This window comes from Pipistrellus kuhlii, unplaced genomic scaffold (assembly GCF_014108245.1).
Source record: "Pipistrellus kuhlii isolate mPipKuh1 unplaced genomic scaffold, mPipKuh1.p scaffold_m20_p_5, whole genome shotgun sequence".
NCBI classification, from domain to species: Eukaryota; Metazoa; Chordata; class Mammalia; order Chiroptera; family Vespertilionidae; genus Pipistrellus; species Pipistrellus kuhlii.
Window position 1 is genome coordinate 4,841,767 of NW_023425551.1, and position 13,507 is coordinate 4,855,273.

Genomic DNA, 13,507 nt, shown 5'->3' on the forward strand with positions numbered 1-13,507 from the left:
CTAGGGGCTGGGAGAGCCAAAATCCCTATCTGTTCACTCTTCCCAGTGCCCGGTAGCCAGGGGTGACCGTGTAACACACTTTTGGACAATGAAAGGTCACTGGGAGTCTGTTGAAGCTTCTTGGTAAGTGTTTGCTTAGTATTAGATTTGAAGACTAAGAACAGAGCAGAATGATAAGCTCAGAGGGGGCGTAGGGACTTGTGGGACACCCCTCAAGTCCTTTGGGGCATGAGGGTGAGTCCCCACCGCTCCCACAGAGCTGTCAGACCAAGATGCACACCAATGGGGAAAACAGAGCCTCATGTGTACATAAAGCAGAACAGAAGAGCTGGTCTAGATAAATGTTTGTGAGCCTCTATTAATTTATCTTTAATTTCGGAAATGACAGGGAAATCAATCACAGACATAATTCTCATCCAGATGATTAACCAGTGAGGCAACATATAAAAGGGAAACAAAAGTCTTGGCCTCCCCCTATGTCCGCAGCAGCACAATTTACAATAGTTAAGATTTGGAAACAGCCTACCTGCCCATCAGTAGATGAGTGGATTAAAAAAATGATGGTACATCTACACAATGGAACACTATGTGGCAATTAAAAAAGCAGGAGCATGGATGGACTTGGAGAATATTATGCTAAGCCAAATAAGACAGTCAGAGAGATATAAGTATCACATGATCTCATTCATATGTGGAATCTAATGAACCACATAAACTGATGATCAAAACTAGACCAAGAGACATAGAAGCATGAACAAACTGTTGAACCTCAGAGGGAAGGCAGGGGAGGGTGGGTTGGAAGAGATTAACCAATGAATTTGTATGTATATATGCATAACCAGCAGGCACAGATAATGTGGCGGTGAGGGTCTAGGGTGGGAGTGGGGAGTGAGCTGGAAAAGGTTAATGGAGTGTGGGGAGAAGGAGGACCTATGTAATACTTTCAACAATAAAGTTTTTTTTTTTTTTTTTAATTTGGCCACAAAATTCTAAACCAAAACCTGAAAATGTCGCAACTTTCTGTCATTGTGCAAGACGCCATTTCAAAAGCACATGTTAACGAGTGTCCTGAAATTTCAAGGCTAAATAACATCTAAATCCTCATGTAGGAATCCTGGAAATGGACAGCAGAACGTTTCTTGAAAAGAGTGGTACTCAACGGGGGGTAAATTCACCCCCCCTCCAGGGGCATATGGCACTGTCTGGACATATGTTTGGTTGTCACAAGTTGCGGGGAAAAGGAATGTGAGTGGTATCTAGCGGGAAGAAGTCCGGAGCTGCTGCTGACCACTCTACAGGGCACAGAATGGCCCCAAAACAAATGACTGCCCAGCCCCAAATTTCAACAGTGCCCCAGCTGAGGAAGTCTGCTCTAAGACATCATAAAGCTTTCACAAAAAAGAACATTACACTTTGCTATAGGCACAAAAGCAAGGAACAAGTAGAAATGGTTGCTTGGAAAAGCCTGGGTGGTGTCCTGATGAGAACTGCAAATCCCGAGAGCACAAATGAGGAGCAAAGGGATAAACAAGAAAAGTGATGTTCCGTACGTAGGAGGCCACACGGAGTGGAGAGCCCAGCCTGGACCCACCACCGGGCCTCCACATGGACATCCCTCAGTTTCTGACCGTATTTAACCATAGCAACTGGCAGGTACGCCGCCTCCTCAACAAACACCTTCATCCATTTGTCCGACTCCCATTCTTCAGAAACATCTCAAAGACAATATACAAAATCCATTTCCTCCTGATTTTACTTGAAGATGAGTCACACAAGAGGCTGGCAATACGCTTGATTTCAGGCTTTTAAACGGGGAGAGCTGCCATTTAAAAAAAATTACAGGGTGGGAAAGGCAGACAAAGGCACTGAAGAGACGCGGAATCATTGTGATTGTTACGGGAAGTGGGGGAAGGCCAAACAGCTTAACCCACTGACACCGTTTTGCTTTACAAAATAAACATATACATCATGCTGGCAATTCTGGGCCCCATTTCGCAGGCTGGAATTAACAGAGCTTCAGAGGACATTTGGGAAAATAGCAGAGGGAAGCGACAAAATGAAATGGCAAAGAACCATTAGCTATTGAAGTGCATCTATTGCTATTCAAGGTAAAGAGCCCAATGAAGTTCTTCTCTCTCCATTCTGTAAATAACTTCCTCCCCCCCGCTAGTGCCCATCTGTGCACTGAATCACAAGGAAAACGGGGTTCCCCTCACAGACCCACACATCTCACAAGGACGAGCACTCAATATTCAGAAAGAGAAGAACCCCGGGCTGAACAAAGCGGTCACGAGGGTGGCTCCTAGAGGTGAATGCTGCAGAATTCTTGAGGGGATTTAAAAGGCTATGGTGCAAGAGGAAATTGACAAGTGCAGCCTTGAACTGTGAGTTAACGATCACTCTGAGGTTTTCAGGAACATTAAAAAATAGACATGCAAATTTTCTCCTTTTGGCCAATAGGAGAAACAGTTCCTCATGGGAGCACACACAGTTTGGGGATGACTCACTTTAAACCTCATTGCTTAGAACTTCAATCGTTGGCGCTGGAGGACAGTAACTTAGAGTTGGGCTGAAGTTGACTGGACGAAGCAAAACTTGACAGAACATGAGATTCACTCATAGTATAAACCACATGACAAAATTAAATAAGCTTCAGTCATAGGTGTGCGTTAAGTCATTTTTCTCCACTTGTTAAATAGGTCCCTAGAAGACTGTTTTAGGCACCTCCACATCAGCAAAAGGAGGGGCGAAGGAGGGAGAGAGGACATGCTAACAACATGCTTTGCATTAAGCACTTACAGTCAGCAACCACCTTATGAGACAGGTCCTTTTAGGGTCTAAGAACCCTCACCTGCAATTCCAAAATCCAAACCATCTGCAACCGGCAGGCTTTCTGTAACTCATTTACCCATAAAGCTTGACAGGCCCGGTTTGGCAGTGAGCCCTGACCTGAGGTGACGTGAGACTCTGCAGGAGCTGGGAGGGCCTCGCGTGGAGGGGCTGCTCACGCAGAGCAATGTGTGTGACGGAGGAGGACTGTGTCACACTGCCTTCTCTATCGCCTCTCTAACCTCCGAAAAATTCTGGATTCAAAAACACATTGGACCCCAGGGGCTTCAGGAAAGGGGTGTGGACCGTGCTGTCCCTGTACTGAAGGTGAGTGAACAAAACCGCCCGGGCCATACTCGGGGAACGGGCCCCCATTCACACCTGGAGGGAGGGAGTGCGGGACAGAGACAGGATCCGCCTCGAGGTTCTGACTCCGGACCCGCAATGTAGCCAGCAGCTGCGTGAGTGACTCTCAGGCTTGGTAAGTACGATGCAGAATTGAAAGTAAAACTGAAAGCACATTTAAATGATAGCTGTCACTCACGCAGATAACTCAGTCACTGAGGATGCTACGTGAATGAGTGCACTGAAGAGGCCTCACTCACCCTTTTCTGTCTCTCTTCCTGGCTGTCCATTTCTCGAATCTTCTCCAGAATGGCCTCCTCTGTGGACCCAATCATGTCCAGGCTGCCCCTAAGGAGGACTGCAATTTTCTCCCTAAAGGAGGTGTGCTGGCTCTGGGAGGCCTCGGCCGCCTCCAGGCTGGCCTTCAACCTTCTCTCCAGCTCGCAGGAGTCTTTCTTCAAGAGGCTCAGCTCCTGCTTCGAGGCATCCCAGGCCCGCTGGCCCGCAAGCAGCCTTTCTCGGAAGGTCTGCACTTCCCTTTCAAGAGCTTCCTTTGCCTCGACAGCGCTGAGCAAGTCCTAAGACAGTTACATAGAGTGAGAAGAAAAACATTAGCGGCCAATGAGAGGCACCTAGGTTTAATCCTCACTCCATTTTAAAATCTAAATCATCTCTTCCGAAAGTTATTAATGTCAGGTAAATTTAGGTATCTAAAAAGGAAAAGAGATACATGCCCTGGTCAGGTAGCTTAATTGGTTAGAGTGTTGTCCCCATATACCAAGGTTATAGACTTGATACCTGGTCAGGGCATATGCAAGAAGCAACCAATGAATGCATAAATAATGGAACAATAAATCGATGTTTCTCTCTCTGTGTGAAATCAATCAATAAATTTAAAATTTTTGATATACTTTTATTGATTTCAGAGAGGAAGGGAGAGAGAGAAAGAGATTGAAACATCAATATTGAGAGAGAATCACTGATTGTCTGCCTCCTGCATGCCCCCTACTGGGGACTAAGCCCACAACTCAGGCACATGCCCTGACTAGGAATCCAACCGTGGCCTCCTAGTTCACAAGCTGATGTTTAACCACTGAGCAACAATGGCCGGGCAATAAATAATTTTTTTTAAAAGATAAGAAATATAAATCAGGACTAGGAAAAAAATAAAATTGGCATAAGCCTTTTCTATGTGGCCTTCTGGAAAGAGTTAATAAAAAACAAATCATTGGTGGCAGGGGGGAAGGGGAGGCCGGGGGAAGGTCAATGGGGAGAAAAAAGAGACATATGCACTACTATTTGTAATACTTTAAACAATAAAATTAAGTTAAAAAAATAATCATTGACTAATATACTAGTAGATTCAATCCATATCTAGTACTGTATGGTTATAAAACCAGTAGTTCTCAAGCTCGGTGGACAGGGAAATTGATTTTGAACAAACAGTAAACTCTCGTCGGGACCAGTTTGGCTCAGTGGATAGAGCGTCGGCCTGCAGACTCAAGGGTCCTGGGTTCGATTCTGGGCAAGGGCATGTAACTTGGTTGTGGGCACATCCCCAGTAGGGGGGGTGCAAAAGGCAGCTGATCGATGATTCTCTCTCGTAGATGTTTCTGACTCTCTTTCCCTCTCCCTTCCTCTCTGTAAAAAATCAATAAAATATATTTTTTTAAAAAAAACAGTAAACTCTCAGACTCCTCATTAAATACTAAAAATTGACTAGAGGTATCTCTTTGATACTAGTCTAAGTAATAGACTAGCATTCTCATAGGAACATCACTGAATAGAGAGTAGGGTCTTTCTTTCAATATTCATTGGCTGTGTATCCCCTTTCCTCCTGAAGACAAACTAAAACTGGCAGGATGTGCAGACAGGAGCAGAGATAACTAGCCATTTGGTGGGTTAATGTGGGAGAATTAAAAGTAGAGGGAGTAAACCACCATACGGAGAATAATAATTTCAATGAATGTTAAAATGTATCCTTCAGTTCATAAAAATAATGAAAGGCATAGGGAAGGTTATCTGAGCACCTATTTCTATTTACCATAATCTAGAATGTTCCAGAGAGCCATAAAAGAGGCACCTTGAAAATTCATTTTTTTTAAACCAACGCTTGTTGAATCAAATTCCAAAACACATGAGTTCACATTAAACAAAATTATGCAGTCGGTTGACCAGCTCTGCTATAGTACTGCAGCCTACTGAACAGACAAAAATTATTTATTTTTTATGAAAAATAGTAGTTAGGGTTAAAAAAAAACTAAAAAGAAACAATATCTTTGAATAACAGATTCCACAAATACACTAGCCAGTAACATTTCAGGCCACTAGTTAAAATGCAGTCATTCCTTTTGCATTAAAACTGAGCCTTCAAAAAAGTTTACCTCTGCCAGGACCAGTTTGGCTCAGTGGATAGAGCATCGGCCTGCGGACTGAAAGGTCCCAGGTTTGATTCCGGTCAAGGGCATGTGCCTTGGTTGTGGGCATATCTCCAGTAGGGGGTGTGCAAGAGGCAGCTGGTCGATGTTTCTCTCTCATCGATGTTTCTAACTCTCTGTCCCTCTCAATTCCTCTCTATGTAAAATCAATAAAATATATTTTTTTTAAAAAAAGTTTACCTCCACCAGCAGCATGTAGACAGGGAAAATATTACTTGAAAAGCTTCCTACTTTTTTTAATTATTATTATTAAGGTATTATATGTGTACATATCTTACCATTGCCCCCCCCCACACTCCATACATGCCTTCCCTCTCCAGTTTTGTGTCCATTGGTTGTGTCCTTCGGTTGATCTCTTATCTCCCCCAGATCTCCCTACCCTCCCCGCTGTAATTTGACAGTCGGTTTGTTGTTTTACTGTCTTTGTATCTATCTTTTGGTTCATTAGTTCATAATGTTCTTTATTATCCATAAATGAGTGAGATCATAGCTTCCTACTTTTTATTTATTTATAAAAGAGAATGTCTTTTATAAATGACCCCTTCCAGTTTCGGTGATTTTGTTTTTAATCAGGAAAGCCTCAGGCATCCATTTGAAATGAAAGTCATCTCATGTCGAGGGAGTTAGAGAAGCTCCCTGTCAGAGTGCAATAAGCGAACTAATTGGGAGACCTGTTCGGTGAAACACTTTGCTCTTCAAGGTCCTGGCAGCAGCTCAGAACTCTGTTCCCTTCCCCAGCGAGCCCTCTTTGACCAGAAGCCCCACCACTGCTGATTACACTCTGGCCCGTAGGTAACGAGTGAAGGACCCTTTATCACAAATACGATATTTTAATGCTTTACTCGTGTCTTTTCAGATGGTAACACAATAGCTGCTCAATCTCAGTAACCAGTATCAGGGCTGGTGACCATAAACGAGGCCTATTATATTTCACTCAGAAACTCCAATCCTAATGTGTGGTTAGAATGCTGAGGTCCTAATTTTAAGGATGCATGAGATGAAAAAAAATTTTTTTTTGTTAATCCTCACCCGAGGATATTTTTATTTTCCCATTGATTTTTAGAGAGAGTGGAAGGGAGGGGTAGAGAACAAGAGAGCGAAGCATCAATGTGAGAGAGAGTCTTCAATCCATAGCCTCCCGCACGTGCCTAGACCAGCCTGAGGATTGAGCCTGCAACTGAGGTACTGGAATCGAACCCATGTCCCTTCAATCCGAGGGCCAATGCTCTAATCATTAAGCAAAACCGGCGAGGGCTCATGGATAGAAATTGTAATCTCCTCCGTTCTACAACCCCACAGAATACTAGATATTAATTTTTATATTGAAAGAAAACCCTTAATGCAAAATAAGTGAGTTTCCATGGCCAATATATTGCTAACCAAGTATTTTCAAAAGGTCCACAAAAAATATATTAGACACTAGAGTACTATAGATTTACTATCAGTTTGGAGGAAACTACCCAGCTGGCAGCTTATACCAGAGACCAATAATCACAGTTAAAATATTACAGCTCCAAGGGATTTTCCCACCTCAATGTCAGACCGTGGTCTCGCTGCCTTAGTGACAAGGACCAAAACAGTCCCCGAATGAATCCAAAGCACGAACACAGGTCCAGTAAAAATCAGTAAATTTCATCTGGGATCATGGCATACAGTGGCACAGGGCAGCGGGTTCAATTTCCTTCCTGTACACATTTCAGTCCAGTGACCTATTTGCTAATTTGCTTATGAAATGCAGCACTGGCGAGCCAGTGGCGAGGCCTTGGGGACAGCCACTCTCCCGGCGCTCTGATAAGCACTTCAGGGGCACAGGGCTGATCCACTGGGCACAGATGTCCTCAGACTGCAAATGCAATTACCTGTAGAGCTATCAGGAGGCAGCGGCCGAGGGGAGTCTGGTTGCGTGGCTACCTCAAGGACACGCTGAAGTAATGTGACATGGTATCTCAGGCCAGGACCTGAGGCTGCTGTCAGACCACACTGACACGCAAAGCAGGGCTGACCTCCACCGGAGAACCACATCTGCAAATAAGGTCAGGCCCTACAGAGACAGTGGCAGCAGTCACTTTACTAAATTCATTTTCATTAACGAACTTTAGGTTCAGTCCTACTGATGCAGCATATGAATAATGATACCTCTGCAATGACTTTTAGCCAAGACAATTGTAAATGATGTGATTTAGGCATTCGATCCAACTTCTTAATTAAATGCGTGTCTTCATTAATTGCCGATTAAATGCATTAAGTAATGAAATCAAAGGTCTGTGATTTAAGAAGACAGTTGAGCGTGAGTGGAGGCAATGGAAAGATATGTACACATATAATACCTTAAGAAAAAGAAAAAGACAAAAAGAAAAAGGAAAAGACAGTTGATTCCTATTATAATGTTGCTAGCTATTTATTATATGGATTTGGGTATGTGTGAGATCAAACTGCTTCTCAAAAAATATAATGATTAATGTCTGGGTGGAAAACCTCTGACTATGGTTTAATTCATTCATACCTGGACAGACCTTGAGAAATTAAAGACCAGTTGGCTGCTTCTACCTACTGCAGTTAAGGTGAACAAATAAACTCAGCAATCCTCCCTAAACAGGCACTCTCATTCGCTGCTGGTAGAAGTGTGAATAGATATGATAGGTACATATTTACACCAAAATATGTAACAAAATGTAACTGACACATATCCTGTGGCCCTGCAATCCCAGTCTTTAAAATATACCTGGAGATTCTTAAATATGGAAAATAAGGCATGTGCAAAGTTGTTCAATCCTATGTAGCAAACGAGTAGGTACAACTTGAATATTCACTGGCATGTGACTGGTTAAATAGGAAACACCCACCCCACCAAACATTATGTAGTCTTAAAAAGAATGGAGGAGCCGAAACCAGTTTGGCTCAATGAATAGAGCGTAGGTCTGCAGACTGAAGGGTCCTAGGTTCAATTCCAGCCAAGGGCATGTACGTTGGTTGCAGACACATTCCCAGTAGGAGATGTGCAAGAGGCAGCCAATTGATGATTCTCTCTCATCGATGTTTCTAACTCTCTATCCCTCTTTCTTCCTCTCTGTAAAGAATCAATAAAATATATTAAAAAAAAAAAAAAAGAACGGAGGAAACTTTTTATATGCTGACATGAAAGGCTCTCTGAGGTAGATATAGTTAGTGAAAAAAAGTCAAGTGCCTAACCATGTGACTATACCATTTGTACCTAAATAAAAAGAATCTCCACACATATGCACAAGCCACTACCAATTTTGATCATTTCCAGAGAAGGGAAGTATAGCCAGTGGGCAGACGTGGGAGGAAGATGAGACAGAACAGTGGCAACTCTGAGAACACACACGGAATTTGGGTCCATTAAAGTTCTGTCAATAGTGATATGAGCACACACACATGCACATGCACACACATGCATGCACACATATATTAAACTTAGGCTGCATAAGTAAAGTATCTAGAATAAGGAAGGTGATGTCCTGTTATTTCTATTTTCCTGTTTCTATTTCCCTTGAACTAAACAAGCCTGAAGTTTGCCTTTGGTTCTGGGATATAAATTTTAATAGAGATAAACCCTCCTAGAACAGTGCCTCTCAAACTGTGAATAAAACTCTAGTGTACCTCCTACAGCTGTTCCCAGTCCCAACAAGATAATTTTAAAAATTAATGGTAAGAGCAGTGATTTCTATAGCAGTTTGGCATTTGTTTTGATTGTTCACTATAACAATTCATTTAATAACCTTATATAACACTATCTACCTTCAGGTATTATCATGAAACTTTCTGTGGATGAAGGCATTGACATCCATTTTTCAATCAGGTATTGACCCTTCAGGTTTTATAGAACTGACATAGAAGCTACAAATCTGTTGTGCAATAAGAACACGTTACATGTGGTGGTTTAAGGTTGTTTTGCCAACCATTACCCAAAAGTATAAAGTATATCAAACACAGTCCATTTCTTTCATCAAAATAATTTAGATTTCCATAGAAAGATAAATTAAATCTAACTATACCTTTACACAATAAATTGATAAAACTGTCTACTGATGAATTCTTGAAGATGAATTTTGAAAACCCACTCGCTTTACTTTGGAGATAAGTTACAAATAAATATCTTGAGATCTCTGAAATTGCTTTAAAACCTCTTCTAGTATCAACAATCCTTTGTGAGATTCGTTTTCTACTGTAAGTGCTTTAAAAGAAAAACACAGGAACAGTTTAATATACATTAGCCCCTGCTAGTAGCATTGTCATCAACCCAACTAAGATGACAAAGGTTAACAAGCAGAAAGCTAGCTCGTTATCACAACAAAACTTTTATTCAAAGTGAGCACACAGGACTTCAATAGAGGGAATTTTAGTCCTAACTTCTTGTTCAGATACAATTGTGGAATGACAAAAGGCTGTCAGTACAACAGTGTTTTCTGCATTAACCCTGTACACACACTTTCAAAAGAGAAATTGCACAGTGTATGTGAGTCTTTTTCCTGCATTTATTCTGATTATATGTATCCAAATTATATTTACATTAATTTTATGTTTGTGGCTTCTGATACTTAAAATGTAAACTTATGATTTCGTGTCTTTTAAAATAAATTGTCTATGAATTCATTTTATTGATTTTTTTTTTTTTACAAAAGTGTTGGTTAGCAATGGACTGAAAATAAAGGAAAAACAAATCCTTCTCACAGATAGTTTGAGAAAAGCTGTACAAGAGAACTTTCAGAGTTCAGAAAGGAGAATGGTGAAAGTCTTGAAACCATGTTCTAAAAAGAAATGGTAGCCCTCACCAGTTTGGTTCAGTGGATAAAGCATCAGCCCAAGGACTGAAAGGTCTTGGGTTCAGTTCCAGTCAAGGGCACATACCTCAGTTGCAGGCTCTATCCAGGAATCAATGTGTTTCTCTCACATTGATGTTTCTCTTTGTGTCTCACCACCTCCCTTCTACTCTAAAAATAAATGGAAAAATTTCCCCAGGTGAAGATTAACAACAAAAGAGGAAATGGGAAAAGAGCTGGGACATTTATCCTGTAGATGTCTTCATCTAACTGAAGGTAAAAAGGAGAATGAGGTCTGTTTTGCGTGGGCTCACGAGCTAATGGCGTGCACATTGCATAGTAAGATCTCACTGCAAAATGAGGAAGACCTTCCCCAAATCTGAGCTATCCCAATGGCAACACCAACCTTGGGAAATAGTGAAAATTCAGCTCAAGTTTTAAATTCTCATCACTGACAAAATCAGTACAAGTTAACAATGAACGTAGCTGCCCATGAAGCTAGTGTGTCTCGGGCTTCCCTACAGTCAACACTGCCCCAACCTGGTCAGACTGTGCCCCGAGGACCATGGACAGTTCCCAGCTGGAGATGTGAAGAGGGACATCATCCAAATGGAATGGATTCAGCATCATATGCTAAGATCAAACCCATAATAGAAACATTTAGGTAGTCCTGTCATTTAAGTGCTATTTTAATTTATTTTAAATGTATGAACAGGACCTCAAGGCAAAGGAATAAAGACTTAATTATAGTTACAGAGCAGAAATAAATATTACAAACCTTGATAATGTATATAGTATAATATTTTTTAAAATGGAAAGTAGAACTAAGAAAGTAAAAAGTAGGAGGCATTAAGTTCCTCATTCTATATCAGAAAATCTAAAGATACTGTCTCACATTGTTGAATCAAGAACAGAAATGCATTACTTTAATGTCTTAATTGCAATTATCAGAAATTTTTTAAAAAGTGTCAGATTGAGGCTAGAAGTGGAAGAAGAGAGGACTTGACATTTTACTTTGGAATCTTATCAACATGTTTAGTTGTAATTACATGAGCAGATTATTATTTTAGTGTTTATCTTCATTTTTTATTTTTATTGATTTCAGAGAGGAAGGAAGAAGGAGAGAGAGATAGAAACATCCATGATGAGAGAGAATCATTGATCTGCTGCCTCCTGCAAGGCCCCCACTGGGGATCGAGCCTGCAACCCAGGCATGTGCCCTTGACTGGAATTGAACGTGGGACCCTTCAGTCCACAGACTGACGCTCTATCCACTGAGCCAAACTAGGTAGGGCTGTTACTTTTCATTTTATGTCCTTTCCCAGAGGCTAAAATTCTCCCAACCTCACAGATGATAAGAAAGAAGATTCTAGCAAGGAAAGTTTGAAAGATCGGGGCTGTTTTGCCAGAAGAGACTTAGTAATCCAGGATAAATGTCTTCAAATGCTTGAAGGGTAATCATAAGAGAAGGGGATTCCCATTTATTCTGTGACATTTCACTGAGGAAGAACCAGGATGTGGACATGAATAATAGGATTTCTGAGCCTGACTTGATACAATGAAGAACTGCCAAATCATTAGGACTGCAAGGAGGAGGTGAATTCCCCGCCACTGGGGGAGTTCAAGGAAGACTGGACCCTAGCTAGATAGGGACATTTTAATGATGGGACTTATTTTACATACAGTTAGGTGACCTGGATCATAAAAGACCTTCAGCAGCACATATGCTAAAATTGGAATGACAGAAGATTAGCATGACCCAGAGCAAGGATGACATGCAAATTCGTGAAGTGTTTTATATTTAATCAATACTAGATAGATTATAGATAGATAGATAGATAGATAGATAGATAGATATAAAGATAGATTGATTGATAGATAGATAGATAGATAGATAGATAGACAGATAGATCTTGAGGTCACTTTTGACATTATGATTCTATGACTGTAGAGATCTTTAGTTTCTTTAGTAATTTATCCTGCCTTCAATTTCTCACTTCTAGGAACTATTTCCATATGCCTGTACTCTGAATCTCTGGATAAAAGAAAATAAATGGGAAAGGATAGTAAAACACTGAGCATCAATTATGTACTGCGCATGTCCTCGGAACTTTATGTATATTCTTCAATCCTAAGAATAACTGTCAGAGAGAAATCCTTAAATAATGTTCCTATTTGACAGACAAAAGACTGAAATTCAAAGAGGTAAAGTCAGATGCCTGCGCTCATAGAGCCAAATGGTTCTAGAGCCGGGATAACAACCCAAGAGCCTGTACACCACTCTGCTCTCTGTGACTCTGCAAGTGTTCCTTCTTACATAACAGTGCTGCTGGCTGGCAAACCAAGAAAGCAGAGGAGACATCCACTGGAGTCTGCCCGCCTCCAAAGCCAGTCTTCTTTCCTAGCGTCAGTTCTAGCTCTGAGGATGAAAGGGAATGTGGACAGGGTGGAGGAAAAAGAAACCGTCTGAAACCCAATAAGTACGTTTAATTTCTGATCCACTGATGTGAACTTCTGATGTCTGTAGGGAATGTGTGTGTGGCTTGTGTGGATAAAGTGACTCCTTCTCTCCCCTTGGATGATTTCACAATAACCAAGAGAAAAGGTGCCAATCTTCGATAGTTTTTAAAACATACTTCATGCCAACTACTAAAGATTTTAAATACGATATATTTCCTTACATATAATGAACCACCTGGCTTTCTTTTTTTTTTTGGGGGGGGGGGGGATGTTCAGAAAGTAACTTGAATAGAGTCGTTAAGAAAATCAGAAAAGCTTCTGAGAAAATCAGAAGCAGGCCCCGACCCCGCGGATACTTGTCTCTCCACAGTCTTTCTGGACTTCACTAATAAAGGAAGTTTCCCACCCCAAAAACAGAGCGTTAGAAAGCATGATGAAGACTCTCCCTGTGACCATCCATGTGTCAGGAAAACCGCTGGACAGTATTTCTCAGTAATAAATCTTTGGAGTCGTAACCTTATGAATGAGGACTTTATTAAACACCACAAATATTTTATTGCCCACATTTTTTTTTTTTTTACCATTTTTATTACATTGGCAGGAACTTCATCCCAAAGTGAATGTGTTTCCAAAGTCTGAACAACATTGCATCAG

General features: G+C 41.2%; 1 protein-coding gene and 1 pseudogene across 2 annotated transcripts in view; one reads left to right on the forward strand and one right to left on the reverse strand.

Moving 5' to 3' along the window:
• Positions 1 to 13,507, reverse strand: part of CCDC170 (coiled-coil domain containing 170) — a 78,439-nt gene that overhangs the window by 15,949 nt on the left and 48,983 nt on the right. For both annotated transcript variants that reach the window (XM_036415500.2, XM_036415499.2), the window contains exon 6: positions 3,435 to 3,752. In XM_036415500.2, the coding sequence (XP_036271393.1) occupies positions 3,435 to 3,752 (318 nt within the window). The remainder of the gene's footprint in view (positions 1 to 3,434; positions 3,753 to 13,507) is intronic.
• LOC118706209 lies at positions 12,101 to 12,198 on the forward strand (annotated as a pseudogene).